At 36.9% G+C, this 17,099-nt stretch overlaps 1 protein-coding gene across 5 annotated transcripts in view; it reads left to right on the plus strand.

The window, feature by feature from the left end:
• Positions 1–9,705, plus strand: part of Fktn (fukutin) — a 60,873-nt gene extending 51,168 nt beyond the window's left edge. For all 5 annotated transcript variants that reach the window (XM_010619687.2, XM_033759055.1, XM_033759054.1 and 2 more), the window contains one exon: positions 9,005–9,705. In XM_010619687.2, the coding sequence (XP_010617989.1) occupies positions 9,005–9,218 (214 nt within the window). In that variant the 3' untranslated portion in view covers positions 9,219–9,705. The remainder of the gene's footprint in view (positions 1–9,004) is intronic.
• The last annotated feature ends 7,394 nt before the right edge of the window (positions 9,706–17,099 follow it).

Raw genomic sequence — 17,099 nt, forward strand, 5'->3', positions numbered from 1 at the left:
GGGCACTGAGATACCTCTTCTTTGGAATCACTCTTAGTACTTCTTTCTAGAAATAATTCCTCTTTCTCTTCATTTCCATAGATTTTTTTTCATTTTTACTTCTCTTGTGTGTTTTAGAATACTTTTACTGATTTGTGTGTCCTTTCCAAGTGACAGATAAAATCAGTCGTAGTACATCTGTTGGCCTGTGTTAAACCTGAACCTTACTTGAAACTTGACTTGGTCTCATCTAGCAGCTTTGCAAGTTAAAATCATAAAATTAAGTCACCCTAGTTATTTTCAATCACTCTGCTTCTCAGGAAGTTAAAGAATAGTTAGATATCAAATCTCCCCTCATAGTTTCTCTCAGCCTCTGGATACTATGCTTCTATAGTTACAGCTCTCAGGAAACATATTTGTCTCATTAGTACTTACAGCTGTGAAACTAAAAAAGCAAATTTGAATAATTTCTTTAAATGAATGTATTTAAAACATTGACTTTTCTAAAATGATCTCACATTTCCTGCTATATTTATGCCTTCATAGTTTACAACATGTAGATTATATCTTAGTTCTCAGTTATGCCTCAAAACTGCTGGTAAGTAGGAGGTGTAAAACTGAGGGGTTGAGGAAACAACTTTGAATTCATGTTACATAGTAATTATATACCAACACAATATACAGAAGTGACAGTTATATAGTGAGCTTGATTCTTTTAAGAGACAATTCTTTCAGAATGAATAAATAGCAGATCTTCTATGCATATGAAGTAAAGTTATATTTTTTTAAAACCAGTATTTACTTTGTTGTTTATACATGTATCTATTAGGGAGAAATACCTTATATTTCTATTGACTAATGTCCCAAGAGAAATAAACATATAATGTATTTGCACTAAAGGACTTGTTTTCAAATGTTCATAGCAGTTTTATTCATAGTAGCCAAAAAACAAAAGCATCCCAAACATTCATCTCCCAGTGATCAGATATGTGAATTATGATATCATCAAAAATGGGATAAGCAATAGAAAGGAATAAGCTGCCACTGGATATACTCACATGGCTGAATCCTCAAGACATTATGAATGAAAGAAATAATATAGGACAAGTACATGCTGTGTATTTATTTGAAATTACTGCACAGACAAAACCAATGAAGAATGTAATAAAATTGTATAGGGCCAGGTATGTTAACTGCATGACCAGTAAGGAGCCCAGGGAACTTTGGATGGTAGAAATGTTTTATGTCTTGATTAATGCGGCAGTTACACAGATATGTATGTTTGTCAACACTCATCACTTATAGTGGGTGCATTTCATTCTATATAATTATACCTCAAAAAAGTTGACTTGGGTTAAAAAGATAAAAAAATCATTTCGTGACTGAAAATTGATAAGGAAAAAGATGTACAAGATAACACTGAGGTACAGGGATATGTGGGACCAAAAGCAATGAATTTAATCAGGGTGCAGACCTGATTGCAGTGATAAACTTTGAGAATTTTGCATATTAGACAAATTGGGTGAACTGATATCAATACAAAAGCCTTTTGTACTTTTTATTTTTTATTTTTTATTTTTTTTTGGTACCGGGTCCTTGTGCTTGCAAGGCAGGCTGCGAAACCACTCCGCTAAATCCTTGGCCCTGTACTTTTTTTTTTTAAGTCCCTTTGTACTCAACATGAAACTTTAATAATAATTTTAGCCTCTTTTTAAATAATTAAATTATTATATCCAACGAGAAATCCTATAAAAATTATCTGAAGGATAATTATCTGATGAGTTGTAGATCTAGTTTTTACAAGTTAGGGCTTAGAAATAAAGTCCTGAAGGTTTATTCTCTGGCACTGAAGACAAATTTTGTGCATGTGTTTACTTGATAATTTTTGAAGGGGTGTTATATATGTGCATTCAGGCATTAAATGATACTATTCCTTGAAGATAACAATTTCTTGTTTCTCCTAGTTCCGTCCCTTGGAGCACAAGTCATATCAGGATTGCATAGTAAAGTTTAGCAATCAGTAGGGTAAATGAAATCAGTTTACCATGGAAGTGTGGGAAAACAAGGTTGAGTAGGTAGAATTTTACTTTATAAAACACATATATTCTTTCTCTTTTCTCTTTTATGTGTGTGTATAGCTTAGGATGAAGTGGCTAATAAGAAGAATAAAGATCTTGGAAACACTGTATTTCAGCCCAGGTTCTAAAAAGTATGTTAGCAATTTCTCTGTGACTCCTTTTGTTTCTGTATTGTCTGTGTTAGAATTCTGAAAGGTTTAGTGGAAGGGAGAATTGTTTTAAAAATACTACACAGCATACTATAACTTTGATTTCCAGGAGATGAATCTAATTCTTAGCTGTTTGAAAGCAAGATGAGTGTTGATGATTTATAATTACTGTGACACAGTAATTCCTCTCTTTGTTATACTCTGCTCTAGACAAAAAGCACTGATGTGTATGTCTTAAAGATATAGATGAGCTAAGAGAGAATAAGTTATGAAGCAGTATACTTAAGGATAATTTCCAAATTAAAGGCAGACAAGGAGGAAAAATCAGTTTGTGATTGATCAAATTGTGGTTCAGGAAATCAGTACTCCAAAAAAGTGTATGCCTCATAGATCTATACTTTAAACATGTTAAAGAACCAAGGGGACGATAGATACATATGAAATACTAATTTCAAAACCCAAGATTTATATCAATGTGTTTTAACCATTACTTATAAAAAAATGACAGTGTATTAAAATGAGAAGAGTCCCAAAAGGAAAGCTCTTGACAGTAAGTCAAACAGAAGGTATGTCATTGTCAAGTACTAAAGTATGCTAAGTCTAGAGAAAGGAACCCTTCTCCATTGTTGCTGGGAGTGCAGACTGGTGCAACCGCTGTGGAAATCAATCTGGAGATACCTCAAAGAACTAGGATTAGAGGTTCCACTTAACCCAGCTATCCCTCTGCTGGGTATCTTCCCAAAAGAATTAAAAGAATCATACCACAGTGATATATATACACCCATGTTTATAGCGGCACAGTTTGTAATAGCTAAAACTTGGAAACAGCCCAATTGCCCATCAGTTGAAGACTGGATAAAGAAAATATGGTTTTTCTATAAAATGGAATACTACTCAGCCATAAAGAATGAGAGGCTAGAGTCATTCATAGGAAAATGGATGCATATTGAGGCCATACTCATAAGCTAAATGAATAAGGCACCCATATGTAAATACTGAATAGTTTCTCTGGTGTGAAAAACTAAAAGTATAAATACTAAGAGTATAAATAAGATCCAAATTGTATAACTGATAATGTAAAATAGGAAGAAAAGGGCTAAAGGTGTAAGGGAAGTGGGAAGGGTAGGGGAAAGGAAATAAAGGAAAAAAATGAGAAAAGGGAAAAATGGAAACAAAGTCTTCATGAAGGGGAGGGTGGAGGGGGTGAAAGGAGGGCAGGGATATGGGGAAAAAATGAGAACCAAGATGTTATGTAAAGGTACAAGATCCCAATGATGAATGTAACTACTGTATACTTAAAAAGTACCAATAAACTCAATGGGAAAAAAGAAAAGTATACTAAGTCTCATGTTTAGGAACAGGATAGAGATTCTACATAAATTCAGTCTTTATTAGAAAAGTTCTGGCAAAGTATATTTAAAAATAAAAGATAACTGGAATAGAAATACAATTTCAGACTTCTAAATAAGCAGACAAAAGGAAATATATTAACCTTTATCTCCATATGAAAATAAGAAAGGTAAAGGAAGAAAAAGTTTGGTAATTGAAAAGATGTAAAAAGGAACAACAACAATTAATATTGTTACAGCAAACTTACTATGTCTTAGACACTGGTCTCAGCACTTTACATTTATTCATTGTATGCTAACATCCCTCTGAGGTATAGATACCATTATTAGCCTTGATTTACAAATGATGGATTTAAGTCACAAAGAGGCTGGCCAAGATCACAAAATTAGTAATTGGTAATGCCAGGATTTGAGCCTCAGCAGTCTGGTTCTAGACTAGTTTATAAGGCTAACATACAGTTTATCACAATAAATGTAAATAAATTAACATGTTGGAAGTCAAAGATTATCAAATGGGAAAATAAAATGCAAAAAACTAGTACCGTAATATTATTATCAGACAAAATAGAATTTTGAGGCAGAAATACTAAAGGATTAGAAGACCCACTACATAATCTTTCAAAGAAACAGTTTGCCAGCATTCGTGACTATAAATGTAACCTTTAAAAATGTAAAAAAAAAAAAACAGTGTTTTTGATGAATAAATATTTTGTGTGTCCACAGTTTTGTGTGTGTATTTGTGTGTGTGTGTGTGTGTGTGTGTGTGTGTGTGTGTTGTACTAGAGATTGAGCCTAGGCTTTTGCACTGAGCTACATCCTCAGGTATTTTTTATTTTCTATGTTAAGACAGGGTCTTACTAAGTCACTAAGTTACCCAGACTGGGTTCAAACTTCTGATATTCTTGCCTCAGCTTCTCAGAGTGCCAGAATTGCAGACATGGGCCACTGTACCTTGTTTGATACTTTCATTTTTAAAGTTCCTGCTCCCCAAAAGAAGAAAAATATTGACAACACAAAACCAGCTATATACATTTTCAATAAACAATGGTGTGCTGGGCGTGGTGGCGCATGCCTGTAATCCCAGCACTCAGGAGGCTGAGGCAGGAGGATCACTGTGAGTTCGAGACCAGCCTGGGCTACATAGTGAGTTCCAGGTCAGTCTAAACTACATAGTGAGACCCTGTCTCAAACAAACAAATAAAAAACAATGGTGAATACACTCTCTTATTATCTATATGCATAGAACATTTACAAAAGTTTATCATGCACTACATCATAAAGGTAATTTTTTAAAATTCCCAAGTATTAATAAAAGTCATCTGTGTATGTAATTAAAGGAGAAAAGGTTCATAATTGTTTCAGTAGATGGCATTTGTGACCATAATGGAATTAAAGTTGAAATTGACATTAAAAGTCTTTTTTAAATTCATAAAAACTTTAAAACACCCTCCATAATAATAATATTGAACAGGAAATTTTATAATAGAAATTACAAATTTCTACTTTATAGAATTAATATAATTCATGTAATTCTATTACAATAGAAATTATAAATTTTAGGACTTAGAGATGATGAATGCTTTATATACTAAAACAGAAGGTAAAGGAGTAAAAATAAATTTATATCCTTAAGAACACAAATATGAAAACATAGAGGATTTAACTGAAGAAAACTATAGAATCAGCATAAGAAAAGTAAAGGAAGAAAGCAAAAAAAGTAATTAAGAAATACACCAACAATTCAAAATGCTAGTTCTTATAAAGGATTAATTTTAAAACTAATAAAATAATGACATCTAGCCAGATTGATGGAACAAAAATAATCAGTGCTTATGGCCAATGTGTGGGTTTTTATGATCTAAGGTATATTACAGTGAGTCTCAAAGTGCTGTGAATAACTATAGGTAAATGAATGTTACAGTTAGGTAAAATGTGAAATGAATGATAAGGCTTTCTGGATGAATATAAACTGAAATCAACTCAAGATCCAGGTAACCTATACTCACTGAAGAAACTGAATCAGTAACCAGAATCTTCCTTTCCCCCTCTTTTCCCTACCAGAAGACACTAAGACTTAGAAAGTTTACAGGAAAGTTTTTTCATGCCTTTACAGAATAAATTAACCTCTAGATTATATAAGCTATGTCAGAAAAGACAAAAACCAGGTGTTGTAACACACCTATGATCCCCAGGACTCTGGGAGGCTAAGGTACATGTTGGCAGCTTAATGACTTAGACTTGGTCTGAAAATAAATAAAAAAGACTGAGATGTCACTCAGTGTCAAGGCCCTGGGTTCAATCCCCAGTACAGCAATAACAACAACAACAAAACAAAAAATAAAAAAGGGAGAAAACTAAGCAATTCATTTAAGGAGACTAATAGAAACTCTGGATATGGACAACACTGGAAACTTTTTCTTTTTAAAAAAGATCAGTTACAAATCGCTTCTCAGCCTTTTGGCTAAGATCAAGTGTAAAAAAAGAGCAGTTACAGTTTAAGCAAATACAAATAAAATATTCTAAAGAAATAGAATTTTGTAATGTAATTGGTATGAATTTCCACAATGAAGAATTCAAAGGAGAGGGAAAAAAATGATTATTTCAATGACAAAAACCATTGATAAATTTCATAATTAACCAAGAGAAATAAAAGGCCTTTTAAGCAAAGTTGGATTAAAAGGGATCTGAAATTTCTTTATCCTTATCAGGAGAATATTTTTAAAAAGTAGTGAGCAATCATATTTAATGACAAAACTGTAGAAGCCATCCCATTAAAATCAGAAAAAAACAAAAGACAACAACAACAATAAAAACAATGTATGCTGTCTTTGCTCCTGTTAAACAGTGTGCTAGGGGGACTTAGGTACCGGCCCTGGAATACCAGATAAAAAGAAATGAGTTAAAGGAAGAGATAAAATTGCTCATGGGGATACACCTTTTACGTTTTACAGAAAATTTTTGTAGGGAAAAAAAAAAATTGCCTGTCTTGCAACTCTAGAGTTTAATGCAGACTTACATATAAAAAAGGTCAGGTGTAGTGGTTATGGTGTCTCGGTTGCACTTAACCTAGCTAACTAGGAATAGTAAACCCTGTGTTCTGTGACACTGGACACGCTTCCTTTTCATTTAGCAGTTATGTTCATAGATGGTATAATTAAACTGATGAAATTAACCACTACCAAGTAGCTCTAAAGATTTTAATGATTATCTGTGAAAGAAATATTTTACTCCAACTGTATGATTCTTAGTGCTGTTTTATACAAAAATAAAATGATACAAAATTTGTATGAAACAGAAGAAATGTTTTTTTGGTGTGTGATCCCTTAAACTTGTATTCTGATTTAAGAGTTACCTTAGTGGAAATTTATCTTGTTTACATTTTAGATTCTATTCTAGGGCTTGTACTTTAAAGTATGAATAGCTCAGCCAAGGTTAATCATAGCTTTAAGCCCAAGGTAACATTGCAGACCAGACCCATGGTGTAATTTAATCTTAGTCATTATTGACTGGTAACCTGGACAGAGTATGTGTCATGAGCTGTTCTATGTCACTCAACCCTCCCTTTCCCCTCCAAATCCTATTTTACATTTGCTTTTCACATTTTATAGTTTTATCTTTCTTCTACTAGGAAGTTAGAATTTGTTTTTTCTGAGTGAATTAAAAAAGAATTGTGGAAAAGAAAACCACAGAGAGTTTAGGGATGTTTCCATTCAGGAATAAATATTTAATATTTCAGTTAAATTGTCTTTGCATTACTTTCACGTTGTTTATATACAGTGTTTTAAAAGTTTCAGTTTTGCTCATGAGTCCTTCACTGGTCAACAATGCTTTTGTTAAATTTATAGTGTTCTCTTCTACCCTGTCTATTCGAGGTGTGTGTGTGTGTGTGTGTGTGTGTTTTCTTTCAGCTCTTTGATGAGGCTTTAGAGCAGTGATGGTGAACCCTTTAAAGCTTTCAGTGATACAAACCAGCCCACTGTGGCACACATGCCATAGGTTCACCATCACTGCTATAGAGGCTAATACTTAAAAGAGAGGCGTTTCCTGGCCTGTGTTGCTTGCTATATTACATAGACCATGATTTCTGCTTCATTTCTGTTTCAGTGTGTGAACTTGACAGGATGAGACAGGTGGTCATTCTGCTGACCAGCAACTGATTGGGGAGGGTGGAGGCTGGTGATGGATGGACGTGTCTGAGGACAAAAAAAGCAGTTCCATGAATATGAGTGTGCAGAGTAAAACTGGGACCAGCAGATGGTAGACTGAAGCTGTATCTTATTTCTTTCTGAGCTATGAGATTTGCTGTAGCTGTCTTTTCACAGAAGTCAGCTGGGACTGCCATTAACTGCCAGCACCCCTTGATTTTTGTAGAAGCCGCTTGTTGCTTTCTTTAGAATTTGTTCAGCCTCTCACTTTCATATATGACTTTATGTTGATTTGGTGGCAGAACATACTGCAAAGCAGAATATATGAGAACTGACCTTTCTATGGATAACATTCCCATTAGGTCCCATTTCTATAACACAGTCACTCTAAAATCTGATTTTTCCTTTTCCTTCTTTGATCTCTGATATTTTACATGCCTGTGGTTTCTGCTATTGCCGTTTAGGTCTCATTGCTGACAGTTCTCATGCTGTGAAGAAAAGAAACGTTTCTCAAAAAAAAAAAAAACAATACAAGGCTATAATGTAACCTTAAATCAAACATCTGCTAGTTTTAGCTTTCCTTTATATCAAATTTAATTCCTTTGATTGAAAATACTTTTTAGAAACATATTTTGGGTTTAATTCCTCTTACCTACTAATTGACATAGGTTTGCAGTAGATACAGTTAAATTTATTATAACCAGTTAGTACTTATTCTGGCTTAAAGATTTTTTTATCATTTGTGTGGAAAGAAATGCAGAAATTACATGTAGGATCATGTAAGGTGTGGAACCGAAAGAGAAGCTGGGAATGCATCTTGGAGTCATACTTATTCTGTGTCTTTAGGCAATCCTGGTTGTGCAAGAAAGGAAACTAATCATTTTTCTTCATCTTTTGATTACTTTGTTTTGACACCTCTTTCCCCAGTGATTGCAAAGGAAATCCCAGGGTTGACCTTTTATTAACCTAACTCAGATATGTTCCCATCTCTGAACTAGTCACTATAACCTGCTGGCCAGACCTGAGGTGTGTTTGTTTGTTTGTTTTTTCACTTATCTCTAAAGCTTGGAAAGGGGTCTAGCTCCTCCACCAACATATAGAGTGGAAAGAGGAGAGGATATTAACATTAGAAGAGGAAGGGGATGCCGCACAGTTAAAAACACTAGATATCCACTCTGTCCCCAAAGCGGTTAGTGGTAGAGGGCTATCCTTACGTCAGGAATGTACTAGCATCTGGGTTCTTTAGCTAGACCTCCCCTTATATAAGCCTAACTCCTCTCCACATTGCTTTTATTTTGCTGTAGATACCTGTTTCCCAAGTTTACACTGTGCTGGACTGAGTTTGTAGACATGAAGGTCCGTGTGCCATGTGAAACCATTGAATATATCGAAGCCAACTATGGTAAGAGCTGGAAGATTCCTATAAAGACATGGGACTGGAAGAACTCTCCACCCAATGTGCAGCCCAATGGAATCTGGCCTATTTCAGAATGGGATGACGTTATCCAGTTATACTGAAATAGTGGGTTGAAATGGGAGAATTTCTCTTTGGAAAAAAAGGGAAGCTTTTTCTTTTCTCACACACCTACTCATCAAACATAAGTGAAACGACCACCACTACCATCAAAAAAAGGGAGAAGTTTGAAGACACAGAGTCCTAACTCCTCAGCCATCCGATTTAGTTCTTAACAGCATTTATTGAGTTTCTGTGTGCCAAGTAAAGTGCTAGGTTGCAGTGGAGACTCAGAAACGAACAAGCAAGTATCACCCTCTTTTTCCTATGCCTTTGGTAAGCACCCCAGCTTTCCTTCGAGAGAAACTCCTCCACCCTTTGAAGAGCTGAAATAGAATAAGATATACTTTATAATGTTTTTTTAAATGTTAAGTAATGTTTTGACTTGAAAATGAGATCATCAGGCAAAAGCCAAGGAAAGTGGTACTAGTTAAAAAGAATAATCCATTCCTGTCCTCAGCATTTGAGCTGCTGTGTTAGCGCTGCATTTAAGATTGTAAAGTCTGAGTTAATATTCAGACTTATGTGGCACCAAGGGAAAATGCTAGCAGATTCGTTTTGTAAGCAATTTGATGTAGAATTGATTTGGAACACAGGGCATTAGTTTATAAGGGAAAGTGAGAGCTTATTTCTAGCTTGTCAAGATAAGTAAATTTCCATACACTTACTATTTTCTTATTTGAAGTGAGAAGAAAGTTGATACTTGTGTGATGCTTAAATTTCCAGGTTTTGTGAGAATATTTTCTCTGACCTCTGTTGGCACTTAATGACAAATCATTCACGCAAGACCATGCTACCAGACATGATTTTGAAAGAGTTATTTCACCAAATTAATTTTCCTTATTTCATTCTCAACCACTGTTCAATAAAAATATAAGCTAATCATGGACATTTTGTATTTTCTGTATTTATAATCCTTACACTTCCAATTTTAATGTTAATACTAAAATGTTAATAGAAATACCTCTAAATAGACTCACTGTTATATTTATTCACAAGTTATAATCCCATTTATTTAATTTATGGCCTCTGTATCAATTTAAGTGGACTATAAACCTACCTGTTAATTGTCTTCCAAAAGTACGCAAGTCTTGAAAAGGGAACATAAATGGTGAACCTGGCAATTATTCCCCACCCTGGCTGATACTGTTGGTAAAGCTTGTGTCTGTCTCTAGCTGTTCAAATAATTGAATATTGATGAAGGAGGAACTCAGACTTCTTGAGTCCTACCACTGCAGATCCCTACAATTTTCTTTTCCTCTAAAGATATATTCCTGAGAGGGCTGGGATGGCTGTCTCACTCCTGTTGTCATTATTCACTTGCAAGATGTATTCTAAGTGAGATATAAAGGAAATCCAGACACAGTAATAAGCACTGTCCTTTTTCTTTGGGAAAGGAAGCCAAATCATGTATCTTTTATGTATTTCTTAGGATTACTTTTTGGAGCAGCTTGCCAGATTTTTCTCTAAACTGGAGAATAATGAGTCTCAAAAATGGAAACCACTAGTATGTACAAGCCCCTAGATTCGACCCCCAGCACCTCAAAAAAAATTAAAAAAGGAAAACGGAACATCTGAGGGAATGGGCTGCCAGTTTCCCAAAGCAAAGTGGGGAAGGTAACCTGTACCAGCCCCTCCAGATTTTAAAACCAACATGAAAGCTTTCCTTGATGAATGGTAACTAATTGTCTAGGTTGTGTTTTTAGCGCAAAATCCTTGTGTCTTCTCATAAATAACTTAAACAGGTTTTCAGGAGCTTTTTATAGGTTATTATTAGCATATTTGTCCCAAAATGATAGGTTGTCATCAACAGCTTTCTCTTTGCTTGAAAACTAGCCTATAGAATTTAAACCAGCATTTTAAACTGAAATTTGAATATCATTTGTCATGTGCCAAAACAATGTAGCAGGGCTGGTGGGTTCAGCAGAACCCACACCTGCCTGTCAAGTGCAAGGTCCTGAGTTCAATTTCCAGTACAGGGGGTAAGAAAAACAGTATAGCATATGGTCTTATCATTTCCTCTGTTTGCTGGGACAAAATACCTGATACCTGGTACTTAAAGGAGGAGAGGCTTATTTTAATTCACAGTGGAGAAGTTTCTGCCCATGTTTGGCTGGCTTAAATATAGCAATAGTATGACAGAAGTGACCTGAGCTGTGTACTTCATGGCAGCCAGGAAGCTGACAATGATGGGAGGAGCCCAAGAAGGGAGATAACACCTTCCCAGAGCATGCCTCAGTGACCTACATCTTCTGACGAGATCCCCATCTCCTAACAGGAAGTCACCCAGAGTGCGCTATAATCCAGTCACCTTCTAAACACATGAACCTTTGGAGGCCATTTTAGATCAAATCGTAATACAGGTAATAAGCATTGGGTAAAACCCACCCTCCTTGGAGAAGACCATTTGCTTGTGCTCAGGATCTCACTGCATATATTTCACATCTGCCAATTTCACTTTGGGACTCCCACCATTTGACAGCACATTTTATTCACCCCTCTTCAGCTGATTTCTCTCATCTCTATCTTTGGAGTACAAGTTTTGGGAATGTCTGAAACCCTTTAACAGAGATTCCACATTCTTCCTTTCAAAAACCACAGGCTGCTTAAAAGACCTTTTCTTGTCTTCCTTATGGCTTCAACTCTTGAGATGTATGTAACTTGGGACAATTGACGCCTTTCCCCAGAATCTGAATGCGAGGCTTGCCTCTGAAAGTGACTGAATTGGGATAATGACTGTTGAAATACTCAAGTATTCCACTGAGTGTCCAGAGACCTTAGTTTGGCCTAACCAATATCAGTACCTTATCACATTATTTTTCTTTCCTTGCCAGAGTACACCAACAGTCAATCTCCTAATCTGACAGCTTTCAGGTCCAGTTTGCCTGGTTTACCTGAGGAGGATTTCCTATTCACTTGTTGGTAGGTAGGCACCTGTGCATGTCTCTGAGAGGTCCTGAGAAGCACAGTCTTTCTCAGTGGACAGCCAGCTGGCCACTTAGTCAAGCTCTAAGCATAGAGCACTTACCCTCCTTTCATCTGCTGCAGCTGCTGATGTTTGGCCCTGGAGTAAAACAGTTCCTAAAGTTGGGCTTCACCGATCTCCCAACTATACACCCTAAAATATGAACACTAGGCAGCAGAGTGTCTGCCAGCAACCCACCAAAAAAGTTAATACATCCTCCTGGGGATTTGGCTAAGTGGAGCCACCACCTGCCTCACAAGCACAAGGTCCTGAGTTTGATCCCCAGTACCAAAACAAACCAATACATCCTGCTCTGGAATTTTAAAAGCTAGAAGGGGCTTTAGTGCAACATTCATTTTAGCCTTCTTATTTTATAACTAGTAAATAAGCTCAGAAAGGAGTAATCTGAGCAAGAAACAGCTCAGGCTAAAACTCAAGATTATCATACGTGTAGACCATTATTACTTTACTTATATCACAGCCTGGCATCTTTAACTGTGGTTGAGATGCTTGACAGAGAAATTGTCCAGTGCCTCAGTGAGACTAAATTTCAGGATATTTCTGCCATTCCCCATATTTTGTTCTAAATTTGAACCTGAGGTGACAAAAAAGCTAAGGAGAACTGTTAGCTTTTAGTAAAATTCTGCTTGCTCCCCAAACCTGGCTAAAGAACAGATAAATATGAGAACAAATGGAGAAACGGCTCAGACTATGGAAGGTGACTTCCAATGGGCCTGCTGGTGCTGATAATCCTGCTTTTCCCTTCAGTTCTCTGAGTGCTGCTCTCTTCCTTGGTCTGCCTGCCCTCCAAGTGCCACTTCAGTAGTTTTCAGGACATTTTTGTCTGCTTGTCAGAAAGGAGATCGGAATATCTAGTTTAAAATATTTAGACTGCTTTTAGATTTTTTGTTTGTTTGTTTGTTTTGGTACCGGAATCAAACTTGGGTCCTTGTGCTTCCGAGATAGGTGGCGGAACCACTGAGCTAAATCCATGGCCTGCTTTTAGTTATTTGTAGTGATATTCTCATAAATGCAAATAGCTGACAATAGATTATGTGCATTCCTTTTTAATTTGTGATCCAAACCATTGTTTTTATTATTGCACAGCAACAAAACCTCGAATGACACATCAGATAGATAGGGTGGGCAGAATATTGCTTCAATACACAGGGTTTTATAGATTGAGTGCCAGATCAAAATTTGGAATGAACTCCTACATTCCAATTTAAAATCTCATCCAATATCACTAATCTAAAGCTATAAAATTTTCCAAGTTTCCCCTTCTACAAAACAAACGGTTCTTTTATCCTGAATCTTATGGATCCCTAGAAATCTCCCCTCAAAAACCTAGTAGAGAAAGTCCCACATTCCCACTTTCTAAAACATAATTGTCAGTATTAGTAGCTCTAGGGTGCAAAAAAATCCCAGTTAATGACCAGTCAAAAGAATTCCTCTGGGGTTGGGGATTTAGCTCAGTGGTTCTGGCACCTACCTCGCAAGCACAAGGACCCGAGTTCGATCCCCAGTACCACCCCCCCCAAAAAAAAATTCCTCTGAAGAAGTGTCCCAGTAACTCTTCCTCATCCCTCTTTGTTTGCCTCTGTCATAAAGGTCTGGACTAGGCCTCTTAACATCTCACTATGGGATGGTAACAATATAAAATGACAGGGAGCTTTTCAGGAAGGCCTGGGTTTAAGTGCCATCTTCATTATGTAGTTGCCTCTCAGCTTCAAATTTAATTTTTAAAATTTATTTTAGTAGAGCCCATTAATTTGTAAAATAGGGCTTCAATGTGGTATTTTTATACATGCATATAACATTTTGATCACATCCGTTTCCCTGTTACCCTCCCTCACACCCCCTACCCCATCCTTATTCCTTTCTCGAGTCTAATAATAGTCATCCTCTGCCATCTTTTTTCTTTTTTTAGATTCCACATATTAAGGAAAACATAATACTTGTCCTTCGAATGTAGCTTTTTATTTTAATGTAATAGACATAGGTACTGATAAACCAATTCCACGTGATCTCCAAACCAATTCCCAACCATAATCCAAGCCTCAGTCTGTGTCAAGGTCCGTGTGTCCAACCAGATTTCCATTCCCATTCACATCCATTGCCGTCTCCCATTTCCGTGTCCGTGTCAAGGTTGCGGGTAATACTGGGCGCAACCTTGTCTCACTCTCTGATTGGCTAACTCTAACCACGTGATCTCCAAACCAATTCCCAACCATAATCCAAGCCTCAGTCTGTGTCAAGGTCCGTGTGTCCAACCAGATTTCCATTCCCATTCACATCCATTGCCGTCTCCCATTTCCGTGTCCGTGTCAAGGTTGCGGGTAATACTGGGCGCAACCTTGTCTCACTCTCTGATTGGCTAACTCTAACCACGTGATCTCCAAACCAATTCCCAACCATAATCCAAGCCTCAGTCTGTGTCAAGGTCCGTGTGTCCAACCAGATTTCCATTCCCATTCACATCCATTGCCGTCTCCCATTTCCGTGTCCGTGTCAAGGTTGCGGGTAATACTGGGCGCAACCTTGTCTCACTCTCTGATTGGCTAACTCTAACCACGTGATCTCCAAACCAATTCCCAACCATAATCCAAGCCTCAGTCTGTGTCAAGGTCCGTGTGTCCAACCAGATTTCCATTCCCATTCACATCCATTGCCGTCTCCCATTTCCGTGTCCGTGTCAAGGTTGCGGGTAATACTGGGCGCAACCTTGTCTCACTCTCTGATTGGCTAACTCTAACCACGTGATCTCCAAACCAATTCCCAACCATAATCCAAGCCTCAGTCTGTGTCAAGGTCCGTGTGTCCAACCAGATTTCCATTCCCATTCACATCCATTGCCGTCTCCCATTTCCGTGTCCGTGTCAAGGTTGCGGGTAATACTGGGCGCAACCTTGTCTCACTCTCTGATTGGCTAACTCTAACCACGTGATCTCCAAACCAATTCCCAACCATAATCCAAGCCTCAGTCTGTGTCAAGGTCCGTGTGTCCAACCAGATTTCCATTCCCATTCACATCCATTGCCGTCTCCCATTTCCGTGTCCGTGTCAAGGTTGCGGGTAATACTGGGCGCAACCTTGTCTCACTCTCTGATTGGCTAACTCTAACCACGTGATCTCCAAACCAATTCCCAACCATAATCCAAGCCTCAGTCTGTGTCAAGGTCCGTGTGTCCAACCAGATTTCCATTCCCATTCACATCCATTGCCGTCTCCCATTTCCGTGTCCGTGTCAAGGTTGCGGGTAATACTGGGCGCAACCTTGTCTCACTCTCTGATTGGCTAACTCTAACCACGTGATCTCCAAACCAATTCCCAACCATAATCCAAGCCTCAGTCTGTGTCAAGGTCCGTGTGTCCAACCAGATTTCCATTCCCATTCACATCCATTGCCGTCTCCCATTTCCGTGTCCGTGTCAAGGTTGCGGGTAATACTGGGCGCAACCTTGTCTCACTCTCTGATTGGCTAACTCTAACCACGTGATCTCCAAACCAATTCCCAACCATAATCCAAGCCTCAGTCTGTGTCAAGGTCAGGGAGGCCACAATCTTAAAAGAATGGCAAAATGTTACTCAGGGTACAAGTCATGGGCAAAAGACTCTTACTAAAAGAAACAAACAGATAATTGTACAAAACTTTCTTTTCAGTGAACTAAGAGAAACTAGTAGTAAAAATGAAACAAATTGGCATATATAATGAAATATTTTTGAAAGGACAGAATAGAAAATTAGGGGAATTATTTGAAGTCCTATCTTATTTATCTATATTATATATATAATATGTATATTATTACATTTATTTATTTATTTTAATTTCTCATATAAGAGAAACCATGCAACATGTACCTGACTTGTTTCACTTAACATTATGTTCTCAAGTGTCATCCATTTGCCTATGAATGCCTCAAGTTTATCTTTCTTTATGGCAGAGTAGTACTCCCAAAGACCCAATCAAAAATGGACAACCAAAATGAATAGAAACTTCTCAGAAGAAATACAGGTGGCCAGTAAATATATGAAAAAAAGGTTCAGCATCGCTAGCCGTCAGAGAAATGCAAATTAAAACTGCATTGAGATAACCATCTTACCCTAGAAAGGATAGCTAACATAAAAAAAGAGTAAATAAATAACAAATGCTGGTGAGTATGTGGGGGAAAGGAATTCTTCTACATTGTTTGTGGGGACATAAACTAATACAATCACTGTGGAAAGTAGTGTAGAGACTTCTCTGAAAATAGAAATTCAGTTTGACCCAGCCATCCGCCTTCTAGGTATCTCCCCAAAGGAATTAAAATTATATTACTGGGATACATGCATACCCATGTTTATAGCAGCACAATTTGTAATAGCTAGGTCTCAGAAACAGCATATATGTACATCAGTTGAATAGATAAAGAAAATTTGGTATTTATACACAATGGCTTATTTTGATTAATCTCCAACAACTTGTAATTCTTTACGGTTAAATAATGCTCAATTGTGTATTTGTATCACATTTTCTTATTCTGTGCATCCATTTGTGGGCACCTATCAGTGTGGATTTCCACATGAGTGAATTGAGAATTAATGTACACTTCTAAAGGTTTTTAGGAGAAAATAAAATGTAAAGTGCTTAGCCTCAGGTTTAGAAGTACTCAATAAATGTGGCATTTCCTGGTTTCATGTTTCTTTCCTAATTATTATTCAAATGGGATGACAAAAATTGTAGGTCAGGATACACTGCTTTACTCAGATTTCATGATTAAATTTGCTTAAGAAAAAATCTGTCAGAACATTATAGGTCAAATTGTATAGTTTATAACTTCAGAGACATTATAGCGTTTCCTCCTCCTCTAAACAAAACTTGTTTTCATTTTGTTGGCAAAGCTGTTGTCTCCAAATAATTTGTGTTATTTTAGTTTGTCCC

This window comes from Fukomys damarensis, unplaced genomic scaffold, assembly GCF_012274545.1.
Source record: "Fukomys damarensis isolate Sample0158 unplaced genomic scaffold, DMR_v1.0_HiC HiC_scaffold_36, whole genome shotgun sequence".
In the NCBI taxonomy this organism is placed as follows: domain Eukaryota; kingdom Metazoa; phylum Chordata; class Mammalia; order Rodentia; family Bathyergidae; genus Fukomys; species Fukomys damarensis.